The sequence below is a fragment of the Pseudorca crassidens genome, chromosome 4 (assembly GCF_039906515.1).
Source record: "Pseudorca crassidens isolate mPseCra1 chromosome 4, mPseCra1.hap1, whole genome shotgun sequence".
Taxonomy (NCBI): Eukaryota; Metazoa; Chordata; class Mammalia; order Artiodactyla; family Delphinidae; genus Pseudorca; species Pseudorca crassidens.
In genome coordinates, this window is record NC_090299.1 from 120,486,781 (window position 1) to 120,509,967 (window position 23,187).

General features: G+C 33.7%; 1 protein-coding gene across 7 annotated transcripts in view; it reads left to right on the forward strand.

Moving 5' to 3' along the window:
- Positions 1-23,187, forward strand: part of TLL1 (tolloid like 1) — a 267,057-nt gene that overhangs the window by 145,744 nt on the left and 98,126 nt on the right. For all 7 annotated transcript variants that reach the window (XM_067736574.1, XM_067736575.1, XM_067736576.1 and 4 more), the window contains one exon: positions 6,648-6,763. In XM_067736574.1, the coding sequence (XP_067592675.1) occupies positions 6,648-6,763 (116 nt within the window). The remainder of the gene's footprint in view (positions 1-6,647; positions 6,764-23,187) is intronic.

Genomic DNA, 23,187 nt, shown 5'->3' on the forward strand with positions numbered 1-23,187 from the left:
CTAGGAAAAAATAAAGTAAATTAATATCTAAAAATAAAGGAGCTTCTGAGGATTAGAATGTTCATTATTATATAAAAGTGTATGTGTATTCACACATGAACCCACATACAAATCTATGTTTACAAATTTAAAAGTGTTGTTAAACATACAGTATATCCACGTCTATGGATGCACATCTGTGTGGTTGTAGGGATGGAAGACCAGTTTCAGTGTTCATGGAATTCGAATACTAGAAACTTTCTAAACACTCGTACATTAAATTTATTTTTTAATTAATATGAGGTTCTTTTTAGTTACCTAAAATATTAATCTCTTTAATTCCTTATATAATGCTCTGAGATTCCAGCCAGAATACTCTTGATATGTGTGCTTATGTACAATTCTTGGCTAAAATATATTGCCAACAAGCAAAAAGAATTTAGCTATTTTCCCACTTGTTCATGGACCCATTTATTCTTCTCCCATAAAACATTCCTTAGTTCAGTTGATGATACCACACATAGATCTTCCCAAACCACAACCTGGAGGGCATCCTTACTTACTTCCTCCTTTTGCCTCACTTCCCACAACTAGTCAGTCCTGCTGCCTTCTTGGTATCGATCTCACGTTCTTGAAGTGAATCCCCTATCCTAGGGATCCTCATCTTTTGTCTGGATTGCTTCAATGCTTCCTAAGTAAGCTCTTCCTTCCATCCTTACATCTCTTTAGTTCTCTGGCCACACTGCTGTTCAAGTGACTTTTCAATATGTAAATTTTATTCTGCTTATTTTAGGATAAAGGCTGATTTCCTTCTCAATGTCTCCTTCAAGATTTTCCCCTGTCTCTTCCCCCAGGCTCTTCTCTAGGTATTTCCCTTACAACCTAGTTTCTCACCTCTACTTCATTCAGCCCCTGACACTACAGTAAGCTTGCCTCTTGCTTCTTCCTCCAGCCAGAAAACTCTTAACTGCCTCCTGGCTAAATCCTAACTCATATTCAGAATTTGGCTCCTTTGTAACCTCCTACTTAAAAACCCACTGGTCTCCCAGGAATCTCATGTTGCTAAATACTTTATTTGATTCTGGCCTTATGTCTTACTCCTATAATCATCAATTTACTTGTCATTTCCCACATTAGAGTATAATTAGAGTATAATCTTTAGGATTGGAGTTAGGCTTTTTCCTCAGGGTATTCTGAATCAGATATAAGTTAGGTGCTCAATAAGTAGTTGTTGTATGAATGAAATAGTTGCTTTAATATGGGAAAAGTACTGCACCAGATATTATAGCCACAGAGAAGGAAGCACAGATTATACACACAAATAGCCAATTATCTGTGGGATTATACAGACAATATTACTTGTTGAGGAAGTAAATCTCATCAGTAAAGGATGCTAAAGCAGTTCTGAGAGGGGTGCCTAAACTGAGCTGCACCCTGGAATGAGGAAGGCTTCTTGGAGTTGGTATTTGTGCTTCATCTTCAAAGATGATTCAAACTTGGCTAGGGAGTTACTACTGAAATAGATTTTAAAATATTTCAGTAATTAATCTCACCATTATGGCTCAGATGACTTGGGATTTCTTTTAACATTCCTTATCTTAAAATAATTTTAAATCTAAATTTTATTTATTACATATAAAAGTTTAAGAGAGGGCTTCCCTGCTGGCGCAGTGGTTGAGAGTCCGCCTGCCGATGCAGGGGACACGGGTTCGTGCCCTGGTCCAGGAAGATCTCACATGCCGCGGAGCGGCTGCGCCCGTGAGCCATGGCCGCTGAGCCTGCGCGTCCGGAGCCTGTGCTCTGCAACGGGAGAGGCCACAACAGTGAGAGGCCCGCGTACCGCAAAAAAAAAAAAAAAAAAAAAAAAAAAAGTTTAAGGGAGCCATGGATGTATGAAAAAGTTAATTAGGTAGTGCTAAGTTGATTAGATATAGTTTTATTTCTTCCCCTACTCTAGAGTTTATCAAGATTTTTGGGGAAGAGATTTATATAATACATTATAGTCTGTTTTATTTAGAGTTAGTAACATTATAAATGTGTTCTTATAAAAAAAATGGAAAAAGGATTCTCAATCTTTGATATATGGTGGATGTTGCAGACATTTGCTTGGGAAAATATCTGTAGATGTAAATACAATCAGCAGTATATTTAACCATATTGTTAATAACACAAGAATTTGTAATAATTTCTCAGCCACACACAATCAAAGTAGCATTTATACAATTCAAACACAATTTTCTGTCTTGGAAGAGGTAAGTTACACTAGAATCATGTGATGCAAAAGTGAGATGGATCATAGAATAAAGAACTTTTTATTATTAGCTATTTTTTAACTTTGGTGAAACACACATAACATTAGACCTGTCCTATTAACAAATTTCTAATTGCACAATACAGTCCTGTTAACTATATACACATTGCTTTACAGCAGATCTCTAGAACTTTTCCAGCTTGCATGACTGAAACTGAAACTCTATACCTATTGAACAGCATCTCCCTGTTCCTGTCCTCCCAAACTCTGGCAACCACCATTTTACTTTCCACCTCTTTGAGTCTAACTACTTTAGAAACCTGCAGTATTTGTCCTTCTGTGTGTGACTGGCTTATTGCACTTAGAATAGTGTCCTCGGGGTTTATCCATGTTGTTAGCACATGACAGATTTCTTTCTGTTTTAAGGCTGAATAATATTCCATTGTATGTATATACCACATTTTCTTTATTCATTCATCCAGTGATGGACATTTAGTTTGTTTCTATCTCTCGGCTACTCTGAATAATGCTTCAGTGAATATGTGAGTGTATGTATTTCTTCAAGATTCTGTTTTCAGTTCTTTTGCATCAATATCCAGAAGTAGAATTGCTGGATAATTTGGTAGTTCTATTTATAATAGCTGAGGAAACTCATACTGTTTTCCACAGTGACTGCACCATTTTAATTTCCTACCAACAGTTAAAGTGGTTCCAATTTCTCCACATCCTCACCAGCACTTGTTATTTCCTGTTTTTTGATAATGGCCATCTTAACAGGTGTGAGGTGATATCTCATTGTGGTTTTGATTTGCATTCCCCTGATGATTAGTGATGTTGAGCATTTTTTCATGTATCTATTGGTCATTTGTATGTCTTCTTTGAACTGTCTATTCAAGTCCTTTGCCCATTTTAAAATTTGGTTATTTGGGGTCTGTTGTTCTTTGTTTGTTTTTTCGCTATTGAGTTGTAAGAGTTCCTTATATATTTTGGATAGTAACCCCTTATGAGATGCATGATTTGCATATGTTTTCTTCCATTCCGAAGATTGCTTTTCACTCTATTGATTGTTTCCTTCACTGCACAGAAGCTTTTTAGTTTGATGTGGTCCCCCTTGTCTATTTTTGCTTTTAAAGCCTGTACTTTTAGTGCCAATATCTGAGCAATCATTGCCAAGATCACAGTTATGGAACTTTTCACATATGTTTTTTCTTCTAGGAATTTTACAATTTTGGGTCTTCCTTTTAACTCTTTAATCCACTTTGAGTTGATTTTTGTGTATAACGAAAGAAAAGGGTCCAATTTCATTCTTTTGTATGTGTATATCTAATTTCCCCAACACCATTTATGCAAGAGGCTATCCTTTCCATGTTGTATAGTCTTGGCACCCTTGCTGAAGATCCCATTTTACTGTTTAGGTGTGGGTTTATTTTTGGCTCTTTATTCTGTCCCATTGGTCTATAAGTCTCTCTTATGCCAGTACCATATTCTTAATTACTGTAGATTTGTAATATGTTTTGAAGTCAAGAAGTGTGAGGCTTCCAGCTTTGTTCTTTTTTCTCAAGGTTGTTTTGGCTATTTAGGGTTTGTGGTTCTATGTGAATTTTAAGACACTTCTCCCCATTTCTGCAAAAAATGCCACTGGGAATTCGATAGGGAGTGCACTTAATCTGTAGATTGCTTTGGGTAGTAAGGATAACATTTTAACAATATTAAGTCTTCCAATCCATGAACACATTTCTTTGTCTCTTTAAATTTCTTTCAGCAATGTTTTGTAGTTTTCACCTTACATATCTTTTGACTTATTGGTTAAGCGTATTCCTAAATATTTTATTCTTTTTGGTGTTCTTATAAATGGGGTTGTTTTCTTAATTTCCTTTTCATGTTGTTTGTTGTTAGTTTATGCAACTGATTTTGTGAGTTGATTTTGTATTCTGTAATTTTCTTGAGTATTTTTTATTACCTCTAACAGTATTTTTTTTTGTCTGTGGAATATTTATAATTTTGTACATATAAGATCATGACATCTGCCTAGAGAGATAGAAGTTTAACTTATGAATTATGTTTCATTTTAGAGTAATTTTGATTAGGAGAGTGATAATAATTTGCCTTTGTATATTTCTTTATGCCTTTTTTCTCTTAAATAAGACTGCATTTTGTAGCTCAAAGATATATTCTAACAATTAAGCACACAGTCTTCCTACCTGTGTCAGAGGTATCTAAGGGTTAAAAAGAGAACTTTGGGCATCACAATACTTGACTCCTACAAAACAACTTTATGAAGTACATATTAATAAGATAGCCACTTTACAGAAGAGAAAACTGAAGTTGAAGGTTTTGAGACTTGCTTGTATGACATAATTAACAAGGGGTAATGCCATGACTCAACTTCTCTTTTCTCATCCACATAGCTTTCTGAGTAAATGGACAGACTATGTATTTAACTTAGTAGTACCATCTTTCCCTTGCTAATTTTCCTTTAGTTCTTTTAATATTAAAGTTTTTTTATATATCTTCGCATGAATCAACAAATGACCAGGAAAATTGATGAAATTTTCTGAAATAGTGATCATGTAGCCTGGGACAGCCACACTTATTGAAGAAAACGCACAAATGATTATCACAACTTGACAATATTGTTTGTACTTCTTGAATTATAAGCAGGTGCTATATAATAGATTTACTTAATTTTTGAATTATATTCTGTTTTTTTACATTTTAGAGAGTTTTTTATCTTTTTTATCAGAACCATAGTGTTTGTTTACATTTATGAGTCAAAGATATTTAATTTTTTAAATTCCACTTTAGGAAATCCAGTACCAGCATTCTATGTGGCTTAGTGGAGTTTTCAATTATTTCAAAATTTATTTCTAAACTACTGTAAATTGCAGCTTTTTTTCTTTGAAACACACTCAATTCCCAAATGACTATTTAGCATCTAAACTGATCCTAGTTAGAAGCACATTGTTTGCATTAATAAATCTTAACCCTTTTTCTAAGGGTTCTTGTAATGTCACATTTACCAGTATCCTTAAGTGATTCTTGGAAAGGGCTGATTATATATTTTTTACCTTGAGCATTTTTGTTTCATTCTGAAGTTGCTTTTATCTGCCTATTCATCAGAATAAACACTGCTTGCTCTTACTTTAAATTTATTTTGTTGTGCAAACATAATATCTGTGTTTCTAAATAAACATTTATATCTTATCAGACTGTTTTTACAGCTCTATTTTATGTTTTCAAAGCCATCATCTTTGTTTCTTCATTTAAATCAAGATATGCAGAACCATTTATAATTTATTGATTTGATGACACAAGAGTTCACTTGCTGGGAGCTATGTTTCTATAATATGGTAGTATATCAGTTTTTATTTCAGTCTCCTTCAGAGGGAAGGAGCTGTTCTTTCTAATTGTTGAGTGAAGGTTATAAACATGTTTATATAAATCTTTATATAAACTGGCTACAGTATAGGAATTATTCTTGAATTAAGGATACTTAAAGCAGCCTAGGTTCATGTGGCTCATACCATGTCTTGCAAAAACAACAAGGAAATCTATTATAGAATGCTTCTAACTACAAACCTTGGCTGAAACAGAGTTAATTGTGCTCTGTTCTTGCCTTTGTTGAAATGGCCTATAGATATCAATCACACAGATCTTGAGGCTGTGTAGCTGATTATTATTTGCTATTTCAGATGACTGGTAATCACTTCCAAGAAATTAGAAAGGCTTAGTAAGAGGAAAATATAATTGCTTTTCCAGTAATTTCTACTTATGATTGACAGAAAACAGAGAATAAATAAATGTCTACATCTTATTTAAAAATTTGTGTCTTCCGTGATGTTTTTATCTTTCAATTTTTTTCCAGTTTATTTTGAAAAAAAATTTTCATTGTGCTTGACATTTTGGCACCTCTTATTGATTATTTATTCATTATTATTTAAGATTTCTTTTTTCAACCTTGATATGGTATTCATTATTGAAATTAACCTCACTCTATACCAAATATACTAATGGAATATTTCGTATGGTCCCAGAGCCACATCAACTAGGTATTCACTGGCCTGAAGCTAAATATGGGTGAAGTATAAGTTGGCTACTGGCTTCTTGAGAATGAATGAGAAAGGTTTCCATGAGGAAGAACTTTGTGGTTCTTCAGGTTATTTATCTCATTATCTTGTTATATGGTTAGCTATAGTAATCTGATTAAGTATACTGAAATTCTAGTAAGAAAGAATTAAGTAAGAAAGAGAAATTACTTAGAAAGGAAAATTGTTTTATAAAATACAAATATATATTCTTGTCTAACACCAAAAGACTGGAGATTTTATTTATGAGTCCAATGTCTTTCATAAAAATTAGAGAAAAATCTTATCTTTTTCATCTTTTAAAAAAATCAAAAAATTTTTTTTTCTTTCAGCATGTGGAGAAACCCTACAAGAATCCAATGGCAACCTTTCCTCCCCAGGATTTCCAAATGGCTACCCATCTTATACACACTGCATTTGGAGAGTTTCTGTCACTGCAGGAGAGAAGGTAGTTTATCCCATCAAGAGTTCTCCTTTAATCTCAGATGCAAAGGTTCATTTTCTTTCAAATATAATTCACTTTGTTTTTTATTCTTGTTTGATTAATAAAATAGCTCAGAAATTTTATAATGGAAATTACTCAAACTCCAGGAATTTTTTGAAAGATGTAATTTTAAAAGAAATGGTAAATGGTCTAAAAGGGTTGACATAATACAAATTATGTACTCAGACACACTGAAATTAAGTTAAAAGTCAGTATCATATGGATAACTAGAAAAATCCCACACATTTTAAAATTGAGAAATATACATCAAATATCCAATTCATTCAAGAAGATATTGTGATTAAAATTAGAAATTATTTTCAATTATAACAAAAATACTGAGAATACCAAACCTGTAAGATTCACCTAAAGCAGTACTTAGAAGGAAATTCACAGACCTAAATGCTCATATTAGGAAATAAGAAATACCCAAAACTAATGAGATTGACATCCACATAAAGAGACTAGAAAAAGAGCAATAAAATAAATGAAAAAGTACATAAAGGAGGAAGTAATAAATAAAAGATAAAATATCATGGTATTGTATAAAGTATGGACAAAGTTGGTACTTGAAACAATTTAGAAAAATAGAGGAATGGTTGAAAAGAGATCAAGAGAAAAAAGAATAACAGAGAAAGCACAATTAACTAATATTTAGAATAAAACGATTATTATAACCATAGATACTTTAGGAACCAAAAGAACATTTTGAACATTATGCCAATAACTTTAAAACTGTAAATGAAATGGGCAAATTACTACAAAATATTACTTACTAAGTTCTTATTTGAGAAGAAATAAAAAGCTTGAATGCTCCTATAACCACTAAAGAAATCAAATTACTATTTAATTGAATTATTAGTCAAAATTTTTTCAACAATGAAATCCAGGCTTAGATGGCTTCATCAGTGAGTTCTACCCAACAATCAAATAAGAATTAAGTGTAATCTAATATAAAGTCTTCCAGAGAATAAAATAAAAGATACACTCTCCTATTTATATGGCTAGCAAAACCTTGATAACCATCCTGATGACAAGAACAGTGTAAGAAAGGAAAAATTTAACCCAGACTCACACTTGAATATGTATGTAAAATCCTCCCCACATTACCAAACTAAATGCAAATACATATGCCTCTGTATGTATGTATGTATGTATCTATCTATCAATCTGTAAATATATAAATAATATATACATATTTCAAGGGCAGATATATGCATGGATATGTGTATATATGTATGATATATTATGTATATATGTTTGTGTGTATATGTATGTGTACATATATACAAGCACCATTAGACGAGTATCTCAGTTAAATCAAGAAAAAAAATCTATTAATGATTTAACAACAACAAAGCCTGAGCAAACTAGGAATAGAAGAGTATTAATCTTATAAAGAGAAGCAACAAAAATTAGTGCAAATACCATTATCATTAGGGTAATTCTGAAAGTATTTCCTTTGAGATAGGTAAAAAACCAAGTATGTCCACCAGTCCTCTTCTTTTTTTAACATTTTGGTGGAAATAGTAGCATGTTAAGGCAAGAAAACGAAATTACACATGTAAGGATTAAAAAGGAAGACATAAAATTCCTTTTATCATATTGTTTGTTTGGTTATAGAATTTCAAATTATTAAGAAGTGAAATGAATAAATCTATTAATTTCTGGATTCTGTCTGGAATGCTAACCTTAAAAGTCTTCCCAGACCAAGATTGTAATAATATTAATTTTTGTTTTTTACTAGTTATTAAATGATTTTTATCCTTCGTCTTTGACTAATTCATATGGAATGACTCATACACACTTTGAGTTTTGGTGGAAAAGCAAATGCAGTTAAGAAAGTTTCAACTCCCTGATAATTGAGTGTTGTTACAAGTATCATGGGTATGGAGTTGTCCAGGATGTTGCAATACTCACAATGAAAACTAAATGAAACTCTTTTGTAGCATAAACAGATTTTATACATAAAAAGTTACAACTGACTTGTAATACATGAATGCATACATAATTCTTTATATAGTTATTTTTAAGCATTGTGAGTCTACGTTGTAATATAGTTATAGGTGTTGATCAATTTCTGTTTAGATCCTTTGAATAAGCCCCTGAAAACATATTATGAAAATCATTATAAAGGTACTGAAGAGCAAGATATAAAAGATGATAAAGCTTCAGAGAAAGTTTAAAACTGTACATGATTTTTTTTTCAGTTTTTCTTAGTTTTTTTTAAACATTTTTATTGGAGTCTAGTTGATTTACAATGTTGTGTTAGTTTCAGGTGTATAGCAAAGTGAATCAGTTTTACATATACATATATCCACTCTTTTTTAGATTCTTTTCCCATATAGGCCATTACAGAGTATTGAGTAGAGTTCCCTGTGCTATAGAGTAGGCCCTTATTAGTTATCTATTTTATATATAGTAATGTGTGTATGTCAATCCCAATCTCCCTTTATCCCTTCCCCCACCTTACCCCCTGGTAACCATAAGTTTGTTTTCTACATCTGTAACTCTGTTTATGTTTTATAGATAAGTTCATTTGTACCATTTTTTAAGATTCTACATATGTTATATCATATGACATTTGTCTTTCTCTGACTTATTTCACTCAATATGATAATCTCTAGATCCATCCATGTTGCTGCGATATACATGAGTTTTTAAAATAAAGCATTGTAGAATATGGAAAGTTTTGGCACAAGATTAATCAAATTAAATCAGTTTGTAAGAGCAAAATAATACTTGGAAAAAAAGTTTCTCCTATCTAATTGCAGTACCCGTACCATCAGCATTCAAAGTTTACTCAGTTTTCTTGTATGTAGGATTACTAATAAAATGGTATTTTCTAAAATGTTGCAAATAGGAAGAAATAAACAAATCTATCATTTTTTCTCCTATATTTTTAATATTGTGCACAATGATGAGCAAATAAATTTATTGTTATAAGTGTCCAATGAACAATATTATTCTTATATTTTTATTATTTTCTTTCAATATTTAAGTTCATTCCGCTCTTCTTTTTTATTTTATTGAAGTATTGTTGATTTACAGTTTTATATCAGTTTCAGGTATACAGCATAGTGATTCAGTATTTTTATAGATTATACTCCGTTAAAATTATTACAAGATAATGGCTATAGTTATCTGTGCTGTACAATATATCCTTTTTGCTTACTTATTTTATACATAGTAGTTTTTGTCTTTTATTCCCATGCCCCTGATTTGTCCCTCCTCCTTTCCCTCTCCCTTCTGGTAACTACAAGTATTTTTTTCTATATCTGTGAGTCTGTTTCTGTTTTGTATATACATTCATTTGTATTATATTTTAGAATCCATGTATAAGTGATTTCATACAGTATCTGTCTTTCTCCATCTGACTTTGTTTCACTAAGCATAATATTCTCTGGATCCATCCGTGTTGCTGCAAATGGCAGAATTTCATTCTTTTTATGGCTAATACTGCTATGTACATAGGAATATATATATATATATATATATATATATATATATATATATATATATATATATATATATATAAATGGCACATCTTCTATATCCATTCATCTGTAGATTGACACTTGGGTGCTTCCATATCTTGGCTACTGTAAATAGAGCTGCTGTGAACGTTGGGGTGCATGTATCCTTTTGAATTAGTGTTTTCATTTTTTCCAGATATATACCCAGGGATCAAATTGCTGGATCATATGATAGTTCAATTTTTAGTTTTTTGAGGAACCTCCATACTGTTTTCCAGAGTGGCTGCACCAATTTACTTTCCCACCAATAGTGTAGGAGGGTTCTCTTTTCTCCACATCCTCTCCAGCATTTGCTATTTGTAGACGTTTTGATTATAGCCATTCTGACAGGTGTGAGGTGATATCCCCTTGTGGGTTTGATTTTCATTTCTCTAATAATTAGCCATATTGAGCATCTCTTCATGTGCCTGTTGGCCATCTGTATGTCTTTTTTGGAAAAATATCTGTCAGAAGCTTCTTTCCAGTTTTTGATTGGATTGCCTTTTTTTTTATATTGAGTTGTATGAGCTGTTTATGTATTTTGGATATTAACCCCTTGTCGATCATATCATTTGCAAACATTTTCTTTCATTCAGTAAGTTGTCTTTTTGTTTTGTTGATGGTTTCCTTTCCTGTGCAAAAGCTTTTAAGTTTAATTAGGTCCCATTTGTTTACTTTTGCTCTTATTTCTTTTGCCTTAGGAGACAGATCAAACAAATATTGTTACTATTTATGTCAAGGAGTGCTCTGCCTATGTTCTCTTCTAGGATTTTTATGGTTTCAGGTCTTTCATTTAGGTCTTTAATACATTTTGAGTTTATTTTTGTATAAGGTATGAGGAAATGTTCTAATTTCATTCTTGTAAATGTAGCTGTCCCATTTTCTTAGCACCATTTATTGAAAATGCTGTCTTTTCTCCATTGTATATTCTTGCTTCCTTTGTCTCAGATTAACTGACTATAAGTGTGTGGGTTTATTTCCAAGCCATCCATTCTGTTCCATTGTTCTATATATCTGTTATTGTGCCAATACCATACTATAGTTTTGTGTCTAGCCTGAAGTCTGGGAGTGTGATATATTCAATTTTGTTGTTTTTTCTCATGATTGCTTTGGCACTTTGGTGTCTTCTGTGGTTCTATATGATCTTAGGATTATTTGTTCTAGTTCTCTGAAAAATACCATGGATATTTGATAGAGATTGCATTAAATCTAGAGATTTAATGGGTCTTTTTTACTTATTTGGTCGAGTTTAACTCACTAATTTCAACCATCTTTTCTTTTATCATACAAACATTTAAAGCTATAAATATTCCTTTAAAAACTACTTTATCGGAATTTCACCAGCTTGACACATAGTATTTTTGTTATTTTTCAGTTTTAATTATCTTCTTCATCTTTTATCATTTCTTCTGCCCACATATTTTTCAGGAACATATTTTTTTATTTGCAAACATATGTTATTTTTCCAATCTTTCTTTTCTTATTAATTTCTCCTTTAATCACTTTTTGGAGAAAGACTGTAGTCTGTATGATATCACACTTTGAAATAGCTTGAGGTTGGTGGTATGAACTTGGAATTGACCAATATTCATTAAAAAAATGTATTTGCTTGAAAATGTCTTTTGTCCAACAGTTGGCTGCAAAGTTTTCTATATTCATGTTAATCTTCTTAATTGTGCTTTTTATATATTCTCTATTTTATTGATTTTGCTTCATCTATCAAATAGTAGAAAAGTATGTTTATATATAATAATACTAAAATATTATTTGCCACTATTTGGTAGATTTATTAAATGCTCTTTACAGTTTTAAAATATTTTTACACAACATTATTATATAATGTATACATATAGGTTTAGAATATTACATCTTCCTGATAAACATTTATCATTATATATGAAATCTCTTTATCTCTAGTCATCATTTAGGTTAAAACTCTATTTTTTTCTGATATTAATAAATCTACACTTTCTTTTGACTAATATTTCTGTCTGGTATATCTTTATCTTACTTTGCACATTTAGGCATTCAAGATATACATCTCAAGTGTGTTGCTTTTAGACAAAAAACAGTTTTCTTTTATTTTTTTAATGAATCCATGATGGTAAGTTTTGTCTTTAACTAGAGTGCTTATTGCAGTTACATCTATTATGGTTACTGATGTATTATTGCTCCTTATATTCATTCTCTGTGTCTCACTTGGTTTATTTTGTTCTATATTTTACCTTCTTATGTATTCAATTATGGTTTGAATTTCCACATTTCATTTTTTATCCCTCTACTGGTGTGGAAATATTAAATGTGTATTCTATTATTTGGTATCTTCTTCTACCAGCCTACACTTTTTTTTTTAAACATCTTTATTGTAGTATAACTGCTTTACAATGGTGTGTTAGTTTCTGCTTTATAACAAAGTGAATCAGCTATACATACACATATATCCCCCATATCTACTCCCTCTTGCATCTCCCTCCAACCCTCCATATCCCAACCCTCTAGATGGTCACAAAGCACCAAGCTGATCTTCCTGTGCTATGCGGCTGCTTCCCAATAGCTATCTATTTTACATTCGGTAATGTATATAGGTCCATGCCACACTCTCACTTTGTCCCAGCTTATGTATCTCCATCGCCGTGTCCTCAAGTCCATTCTCTAAGTCTTCGTCTTTATTCCTGTCCTGCCTCTAGGTTTTCGCATCAATTTCTTTTTCTTTTTTCTTTTTTTTAAATTCCATAAATATGTGTTAGCATATGGTTTTTGTTTTTCTCTTTCTGACTTACTTAAATCTGTATGACAGTCTAGAGGTCCATCCACCTCACTATAAATAATTCAGTTTTTTCCTTTTTATGGCTGAGTAATATTCCATTGTATATATTTGCCACACCTTCTTTATCTATTCATCTGTTGATGGACACTTAGGTTGCTTCCTGTCCTGCCTATTGTAAATAGAGCTGCAATGAACATTTTGGTACATAACTCTTTTTGAATTATGGTTTTCTCAGGGTATATGCCCAGTAGTGGGATTGCTGGGTCGTATGGTAGTTCTATTATTATTTTTTATGGAATATCCATACTGTTCTCCATAGGGGCTGTATCAGTGTACATTCCCACCAACAGTGCAAGAGAGTCCATTTTTCTCCACACTCTCTCCACCATTTATTGTTTGTAGATTTTTTGATGATGGCCATTCTGACCGGTGTGAGATGATATCTCATTGTAGTTTTGATTTGCATTTCTCTAATGATTAATGATGTTGAGCATTCTTTCATGTGTCTGTTGGAAATCTGTATATCTTCTTTGGAGAAATGTCTATTTAGGTCTTCTGCCCAATTTTGGATTGGGTTCTTTGTTTTTTTAATGTTGAGCTGCTTGTAAATTTTGGACATTAATCCTTTGTCAGTTGTTCATTTACAAATATTTTCTCCCATTATGAAGGTTTTCTTTTTGGCTTGTTTATGGTTTCCTTTGCTGTGCAAAAGCTTTGAAGTTTCATTAGGTCTCACTTGTTTATTTTTTTTTTTCCATTTCTCTAGGAGGTGGGTCAAAAAGAATCTTGCTGTGATTTATGTCATAGAGTGTTCTGCCTATTTTTTCCTCTAAGAATTTAATGGGGCCTGGCCGTACATTTAGGTCTTTAATCCATTTTTAGTTTATCTTTGTGTATGGTGTTAAGGAGTGTTCTAATTTCATTCTTTTACATGTACCTGTAGAAATTTTCCCAGCAGCACTTATAGAAGAAGCTCTCTTTTCTCCACTGTATATTCTTGCCTCCTTTATCAAAGATAAGGTGACCATATGTGCATGGGTTTATCTCTGGGATTTCTATCCAGTTCCATTGATCTATATTTCTATTTCTGTACCAGTACCATACCGTCTTGATTACTGTAACTTTGTAGTATAGTCTCTTAAGTCAGGGAGCCTGATTCGTCCAGCTCCATTTTTCTTTCTCAAGATTGCTTTGGCTATTCAGAGTCTTTTGTGTTTCCATACAAATTGTGAAGTTTGTTGTTCTAGTTCTGTGAAAAATGCCAGTGGTAGTTTCATAGGGATTGCATTGAATCTGTAGATTGCTTTGGGTAGTAGAGTCATTTTCACAATGTTGATTCTTCCAATCCAAGGGTATGGTATATCTCTCCATCTATTTGTATCATCTTTAATTTCTTTCATCAGTGTCTTATAATTTTCTGCATACAGGTTTTTGTCTCCTTAGGTAGGTTTATTCCTAGATATTTTATTCTTCTTCTTGCAAGGCTAAATGGGAGTGTTTTCTAAAATTCACTTTCAGATTTTTCATCATTAGTGTGTAGGAATGCAAGAGATTTCTGTGCACTAATTTTGTGTCCTGCTAATCTACCAAATTCATTGATTAGCTCTAGTAGTTTTCTGGTAGCATCCTTAGGATTCTCTATGTATAGTACCATGTCATTTGCAAACAGTGACAGCTTTACTTCTTCTTTTCCAAATTGGATTCTTTTATTTCTTTTTCTTCTCTAATTGCTGTGGGTAACTTCCAAAACTATGTTGAATAATAGTGGTAAGAGTAGGCAACATTGTATTCTTCCTTATCTTAGTGGAAATGGTTTCAGTTTTTCACCATTGAGGACGATGTTGTCTGTGGGTTTGTCATATATGACCTTTATTATGTTGAGGAAAGTTCCCTCTATGTCTACTTTCTGGAGGGTTTTTATCAAAAATGGGTGTTGAATTTTGTTGAAAGCTTTCTCTGCATCTATTGAGATGATCATATGGTTTTTCTCCTCCAGTTTGTTAATATAGTGTATCACGTTGCTTGACTTGCATATATTGAAGTGTCCTTTCATTCCAGGGATAAACACCACTTGATCATAGTGTATGATCCTTATAATGTGCTGTTGGATTCTGTTTGCTAGTATTTTGTTGAGGATTTTTTCATCTATGTTCATCAGTGATATTGGCCTGTAGTTTTCTTTCTTTGTGACATCTTTGTCTGGTTTTGGTATCAGAGTGATGATGACCTTGTAGAATGAGTTTTGCAGTGTTCCTCCCTCTACTATATTTTGGAGGAGTTTGAGAAGGATAGGTGTTAGCTCTTCTCTAAATGTTTGATAGAATTCGCCTGTGAAGCCATCTGGTCCTGGGCTTTTGTTTGTTGGAAGTTTTTAAATCACAGCTTCAATTTCAGTGCTTGTGATTGGTCTGTTCATATTTTATTTCTTCCTGGTTCAGTCAGTTGTGGATTTCCAAGAATTTGTCCAGTTCTTCCAAGTTGTCTATTTTATTGGCATACAGTTGCTTGTAGTAATCTCTCATGATCCTTTGTATTTCTGCAGTGTCAGTTGTTACTTCTCCTTTTTCATTTCTAATTCTATTGGCTTGAGTCTTCTCCCTTTCTTTCTTCATAAGTCTGGCTAATGGTTTATCAATATTGTTTCTCTTCTCAAAGAACGAGCTTTTAGTTATATTGATGTTTGCTATCATTTCCTTCATTTCTTTTTCACCTATTTCTCATCTGATCTTTGTGATTTCTTTCCTTCTGCTAATTTTTGGGTTCTTTTGTTCTTCTTTCTCTAATTGCCTTAGGTGTAGGGTTAGGTTGTTTTCTGAGATGTTTCTTGTTTCTTAATGTAGGATTGTATTGCTATAAACTTCCCTCTTAGAACTGCTTTTGCTGTATCCCATAGGTTTTGGGTCATCGTGTTTTCATTGGCATTTGTTTCTAGGTATTTTTTGATTTCCTCTTTGATTTCTTCAGTGATCTGTTGTTTATTAATAGTGTGTTGTTTAGCCCCCATGTGTTTTTATTTCTTACAGGTTTTTTTCCTGTAATTGATATCTAGTTTCATAGTGCTGTGGTCGGAAAAGATACTTGATATGATTTCAATTTTCTTAAATTTACCAAGGCTTGATTTGTGACCCAAGATATGATCTATCCTGGAGAATGTCCATGAGCACTTGAGAAGAATGTGTATCCTGTTGTTTTGGGTTGGAATCTCCTATAAATATCCATTAAGTCCATCTTGTTTAATATATCATTTAAAGCTTGTGTTTCCTTATTTATATTCATTTTGGATGATGTGTCCATTGGTGAAAGTGGGGTGTTAAAGTCCCCTACTATGATTGTGTTACTGTCGATTTCCCCTTTTATGGCTGTTAGTATTTGCCTTATGTATTGAGGTGCTCGTATATTGGGTGCATAAATATTTACAATTGTTATATCTTCTTCTTAGATCAATCCCTTGATCATTATGTAGTGTACTTCTTTGTCTCCTGTAATAGTCTTTATTTCAAAGTCGTTTTTGTCTGATATGAGAATTGCTACTCCAGCTTTCTTTTGATTTCCATTTGCATGGAATATCATTTTCCATCCCCTCACTTTCAGTCTGTATGTGTCCCTAGTTCTGAAGTAGTTCTCTTGTAGACAGCGTATATACAGGTCTTGATTTTATATCCATTCAGCCAGTCTATGCCTTTTGGTTGGAGCATTTAATCCATTTACATTTAAGGTAATTATCGATATGTATGTTCCTATTACCATTTTCTTAACTGCTTTGGGTTTATTATTGTAGGTCCTTTCCATCTCTTTTTTTTCCTGCGTAGAGATGTTCCTTTAGTATTTGTTGTAAGGCTGGTTTGGTGGTGCTGAATTCTCTTAGCTTTTGCTTGTCTGTAAAGCTTTTAATTTCTCCATCAAATCTAAATGAGATTCTTACTGGGTAGAGTAATCTTGGTTGCAGTTTTTTCTCCTTCATCTCTTTAAATATGTCCTACCACTCCCTTCTGGCTTGCAAAGTTTCTGCTAAAAGATCAGCTGTTAACCTTATGGGGATTCCCTTATGTGTTGTTTTTCCCTTGCTGCTTTTAATATGTGTTCTTTGTATTTAATTTTTGATAGTTTGATTAATATGTGTCTTGGTGTGTTTCTCCTTCGATTTATACTGTATGGGAATCTCTGTGCTTTCTGGACTTGATTAACTATTTCCTTCCTCATATGAAGGAATTTTTCAACTCTAATCTCTTCAACTAATTTTTCATTCCTTCTTTTTCTCTTCTACTTCTGGGACCCCTATATTTCAAATGTGGGTGTGTTTAGTGTTGTCCCAGAGGTCTCTGAGACTGTCCTCAATTCTTTTAATTCTTTTTTCTTTATTCTGCTCTGCAGTAGTTATTTCCACTATTTTATCTTCCAGGTTACTTATCCATTCCTCTGCCTCTGTTATTCTGCTATTGATCCCTTCGAGAGAATCTTTAATTTCATTTATTGTGTTTTTCATCACTGTTTGTTTACTGTTTAGTTCTTCTAGGTCCTTCTTATATGTTTCCTGTATTTTCTCCATTCTATTTCCAAGATTTTGGATCATCTTTACTGTCATTATTCTGAATGCTTTTTCTGGTAGATTGCCTATTTCCTCTTCATTTGTTAGGTCTAGTGGGTTTTTGCCTTCTTCCTTCATCTGTGTGTTTCTCTGTCTTCTCATTTTGCTTAACTTACTGTTTTTAGGGTCTCCTTTTCGCAGGTTGCTGGTTCATAGTTTCCGTTGTTTTTTGTGTCTATGCCCAGTGGCTATGGTTGGTTCAGTGGGTTGTGTAGGCTTCCTGGTGGAGGAGACTAGTGCCTGTGTTCTGATGGATGAAGCTGGATCTTGTCTTTCTGGTGGGCAGGTCCACGTCTGGTGGTGTGTTTTGTGGTGTCTGTTGCCTTATTATGATTTTAAGCAGCCTCTCTGCTAATGGCTGGTGTTGTGTTCCTGTCTTGCTAGTTGTTTGGCATAGTGTGTCCTGCACTGTAGCTTGCTGGTCATTGAGTTGACCTGGGTCTTGGCATTGAGATGAAGATCTCTGGGAGATTTTCGCCATTTGATATTACTTAGAGCTGAGAGGTCTCTTGTGGACCAATGTCCTGAACTTGGCTCTCCTATCTCACTGGCACAGCCCTGACACCTGTGGAGCTCCAAGAGTTTGTCATCCACACAGCTCAGAATAAAAGGGAGAAAGAAAGAAACAAACAAACAAACAAACAAACAAAGAAGGAAGGAAGGAAGGAAGGAAGGAAGAAAGAAAGAAAGAAGAAAGAAAGAAGATAAAGTGAAATAAAATTATTAAAATAAAAAGACAATTATTAACAAAAAATTTTTTTAAGTAATTAAAAAAAACGAACAGAGAGAACCTTAGGACAAATGGTAAAAGCAAAGCTATACAGACAAAATCACAGACAGAAGCATACACATATACACTCACAAAAAGAGAAAAAGTCAAAAATATATATACATATCCTTGCTCGCAAAGTGTACCTCCTCAATTTGGGGTGATTTGTTGTCTATTCAGGTATTCCACAGATGCAGGGTACATCAAGTTGATTCTGGAGATTTAATCCATTGCTCCTGAGGCGGCTGGGAGAAATTTCCCTTTCTCTTCTTTGTTCACACAGCTCCAGGAGTTCAGCTTTGGATCTCGACCCACCTCTGTGAGTAGGTCGCATGAGGGCGTCTGTTCTTAGCTCAGACAAGACAGGACCCCTCACCGGGATGGGTACGGATGTGGGGTGAGGCTGTGGCAGCAGAGGCCAGTGTGACGTTGCACCAGCCTCAGGCATGCAGTTTGTCCTCCCGGGGAAGTTGTCCCTGGATACCAGAACCCTGGCAGTAGCGGGCTGCACAGGCTCCCCGGAAGGGGGATGTGGAGAGTGACCTGTGCTCGCACACAGCCTTCTTGGTGGCAGCAGCAGCAGCCTTACCGTCTCATACCCATCTCTGTGGTCTACGCTGATAGCTGCAGCTCGTGCCCGTCTCTGGACCTCCTTTAAGCAGCACCAGTAATCCCCTCTCCTCGCGCACCAGGGAACAAAGAGGCAAGAAAAAGTCTCTTGCCTCTTTGACAGCTCCAGACTTTTTTCCAGATCACCCCCCACCCCGCCCCGGCTAGCTATGGTGAACTAGCGCCCTTCAGGCTGTGTTCACGCAGCAGACCCCAGTCCTCTCAATGGGATCCGACCTCCGAAGCCCAAACTTCAACTCCCAGTACCCGCCCGCCCCGGTGGGTGAGCAGACAAACCTCTTGGGCTGGTGAGTGCTGGTCGGCAACGATCCTCTGTGTGGGAATCTCTCTGCTTTGCCCTCCACACCCCTGTTGCTGTGCTCTCCTCCTTGGCTCCGAAGCTTCCCCCCTCTGCCACCCGCCTTCTTCGCCCACGATGGGGCTTCATAGTGTGTGGAAACCTTTCCTCCTTCACAGCTCCCTCCCACTGGTGCAGGCCCTATCTCTATTCTTTTGTCTCTGCTTTTTCTTTTGCCCTACCCAGGAACGTGGGGAGTTTCTTTCTTCTGACAGCATTCAGTAGGTGTTCTGTAGGAGTTGTTCCACATATAGATATATTTCTGATGTATTTTTGGGGAGGAAGGTGATCTCTGTGTCTTACTCTTCCATCATCTTGAAGCTCCAGCCTACTCTTTTAATGGAGTCATATATAATTAGTATCTTTATCCTCCTCCCAAACCATAAAAGATGTTAAAAAAGGATTATGATTCATATTGCCACATGCTATTGTTTTGATAAATTTTCAAACTTGTTTTCTTTCTGAAGCAAATGAGATTTTATTATTGTTTTTTGCACTTAACATTGATCTATATGTAGATATTTACCTAACATTTTTATTGTGATAAAAAAACATGCAACATAAAATTGCTGTCTTAACCATTTTTTCAAATATTGATTGACTGATTGATTGATTGATTTAGGTTATCCTGTGTCTTCGTTTCAGCACACGGGATCTTAGTTGCAACATGCAGACTCTTAGTTGTGGTATGCAGACATCTTAGTTATGACATGCAGAATCTTTAGTTGTGGCATGCATGTGGATCTGGTTTCCCAACCAGGGATTGAACCTGGGCCCCCTGCATTGGGAGTGTATATTCTTACCCAGTGGACCACTAGGGAAGTCCTTTAACCATTCTTAAATATACAATTTAATAGTGTTAGATACATTCACACTTTATGAAACAGATCTCCAGAACTTTTTAATCTTGTAAAACTGAATCTCTATATCTGTTAAACAACTCTCCTTTTCCCCTCCCCTCAGTTCTAGTAAGCACTATTTACTTTCTGTTTCTTATGAATTTGACTGCTTTAGATACCTCATATAAGTGAAGTCACACAGCATTTGTCCTTTTGTAACTGACTTATTTTACTTTGCATAATGGCCTCAAGGCTCATTCATGTTGTAGCATGCATAACTTCTTGGGGATTGCTGGATCATATTGCAGTTCTATTTTTAATTTTTTGAGGACCCTTCATACTGTCTTCCATAGTGGCTGCACTATTCAGAATCTCTCCAACACCACACATGGGGTCCAATTTCTCCACATCTTCACCAACATGTGTTATCTTCAAATATTTTGATGCTCACCATTCTAATGGGTGTGAGGTGATAAATCCTTATGGTTTTGATTTGCATTTCTCTCATGATTAGTGATGCTCAGCATTTTTTCATTTGATTATTGGCCATTTGTACATCATCCTCAGTGAAATGCCTTTTTAAGCCTTTTGCCCATTTTTTAAATTGGATTATTTAATTTTTTCTTGTTGTGTTGTAGGGGTCCTTTATATATTCTGGATACTTACCCTTGATGAAATACATGACTTGCAAATATTATGTCCTTTTCTGTAGATGCCTTTTGACAATGTTGATCATTTCCTTTGCTTCACAAAAGCTTTTTAGTTGACGGAGTACAAATTATCTAATTTTTGGTTTTGTTTCCTTTGCTTTTGGAGCCATAACAAGGAATCATTGCCAGATCCAGTATAATGAAGATTTTCCCATATGTTTTCTCCTCAGAGGTTTAGAGTTTTGAGTTTTATGTATAGGTCTTTAATCCATTGTTGAGTTAATTTTTGTATATGGCTTAAGATAAGAATCTAAATTCATTCTCTTCCACATAGAGATCCATTTTTCTCAACAACATTTGTTGAAGATTTACCGAATATTTTTATGCAGTATTCCTTCTCCCATCTCAGACTTCCATCAAAGCTCATTTTGTCCTGCTTATAGTTTATATTTTAGATTCGTTCTTTAGCTTAGCTGGTTTTGGTGGTATTTTTCCTAATTGAAATGTGGATTTAAAAAAATTAAAGTATAGTTTATTTATTATATTATATTAGTTTCACATGTACAGCATGGTGACTCAATATTTTTATATATTATACTCCATTTAAAGATTTTTACTTGAATTCATGATAATATAGTTTCATTAGATATAATTAGCTATATATTCAACTTATTAAAAATCAAAATTTGCAGAAATACTTTAAAAAATATTTCTTAATGTAGAATCCTGGAAATTCAAGTTATCAAAACTGATTTAATGAGCATGAAAAATGTAATAACTTAATAACCATATAAAATAAGGTGGCAAGTTATTTAGAGTGGTACTGCTTGCTGATGATTTCTCAAAGAAGTTTTTTCAAATTGTACAATTCTGGATACTTTCCATATAATAAAATATATTCCAAGTATATTGTAAAATAATGTGTAACCTCTTCATTTATTTTATAAAACTAGTAAAATTCTGATAGGTGCACTCCATACAACACATAAGAAAAAAATTATGAAGTGCTTCACATACAAATATAAACACATAGTTGTTATATAAATGTAATCAAATCAAATCAATCTCTATAATTTATAAAATTACAAATGTTTTGATTTAGTAATTTGAGAGTAGTTCAGTGTTATAAAATCTGTTTGTCAAATAATAATATCAAAATGGAAAACAAAACTCTAAGTTTTCCCATAAATGCTACTAACACTAGAATTTAGTATGCATATTTAATAATAATGAGGTGAACTAGGACTATAATGTTTTATTTCAATACAATAAATAGAAGAAACTAATCCTTATTCAATGCTTACATATACAAGGTGTTTTGCTAACTTTTTCTAACCTACTCACACCACACTGTGTTTCGAATTACAATTATCTCCATTTTAAACGTAAAGAAAATTAAACTTAAGAAAGGATTGAGTCATCTGCCTAACATCACACAGATTGCATTTGGCAGAGATAATCATTACATTTTTTTTTTTTTAGTTGTAGAAAATATCACTTTCCTCTTTTCAAAAATTCAAAAGAATCAACTAGAAAACAAGTGTAGAGGTGATCAAATAAAAACAAATATATTAAAATGCAATAGATTTTACAAAACTGAAGACTTAACTGTGGGACTAACAGAATGATATATTGTGTATCAGGATGTAATATAAATTGTCAGTTTTTCCAAAATTAATATATGATTTTAATGTAATTCCATACAAATTTGCAATAGATTTTTGTTTTATACCAGACCAAATTTTTCTAGAGTTTATTTCTAAAATAAAGGAATTGGAATAACCAAGACAAATTTTTTTTAACATCTTTATTGGAGTATAGTTGCTTTACAATGGTGTGTTAATTTCTGCTTTATAACAAAGTGAATCAGTTATACATATACATATGTCCCCATATATCTTCTCACTACGAACTCCCTCCCTCCCACCATCACAATCACACCCCTCTAGGTGGTCACAAAGCACCAAGCTGATCTCCCTGTTCTATGCGGCTGCATCCCACTAGCTATCTGTTTTACGTTTAGTAGTGTATATATGTCCATGCCACTCTCTCAGTTTATCCAAGCTTACCTTTCCCCCTCCCCGTATCCTCAAGTCCATTCTCTAGTAGGTTTATGCCTTTATTCCTGTCTTGTCCCTAGTCTCTTCATGACTTATTATTTTTTCTTTTTTAGATTCCATATATATATATGTGTTAGCATACAGTATTTGTTTTTCTCTTTCTGACTTATTTCACTCTGTATGACAGTCTAGACATCCATCCACCTCACTACAAATAACTCCGTTTTGTTCCTTTT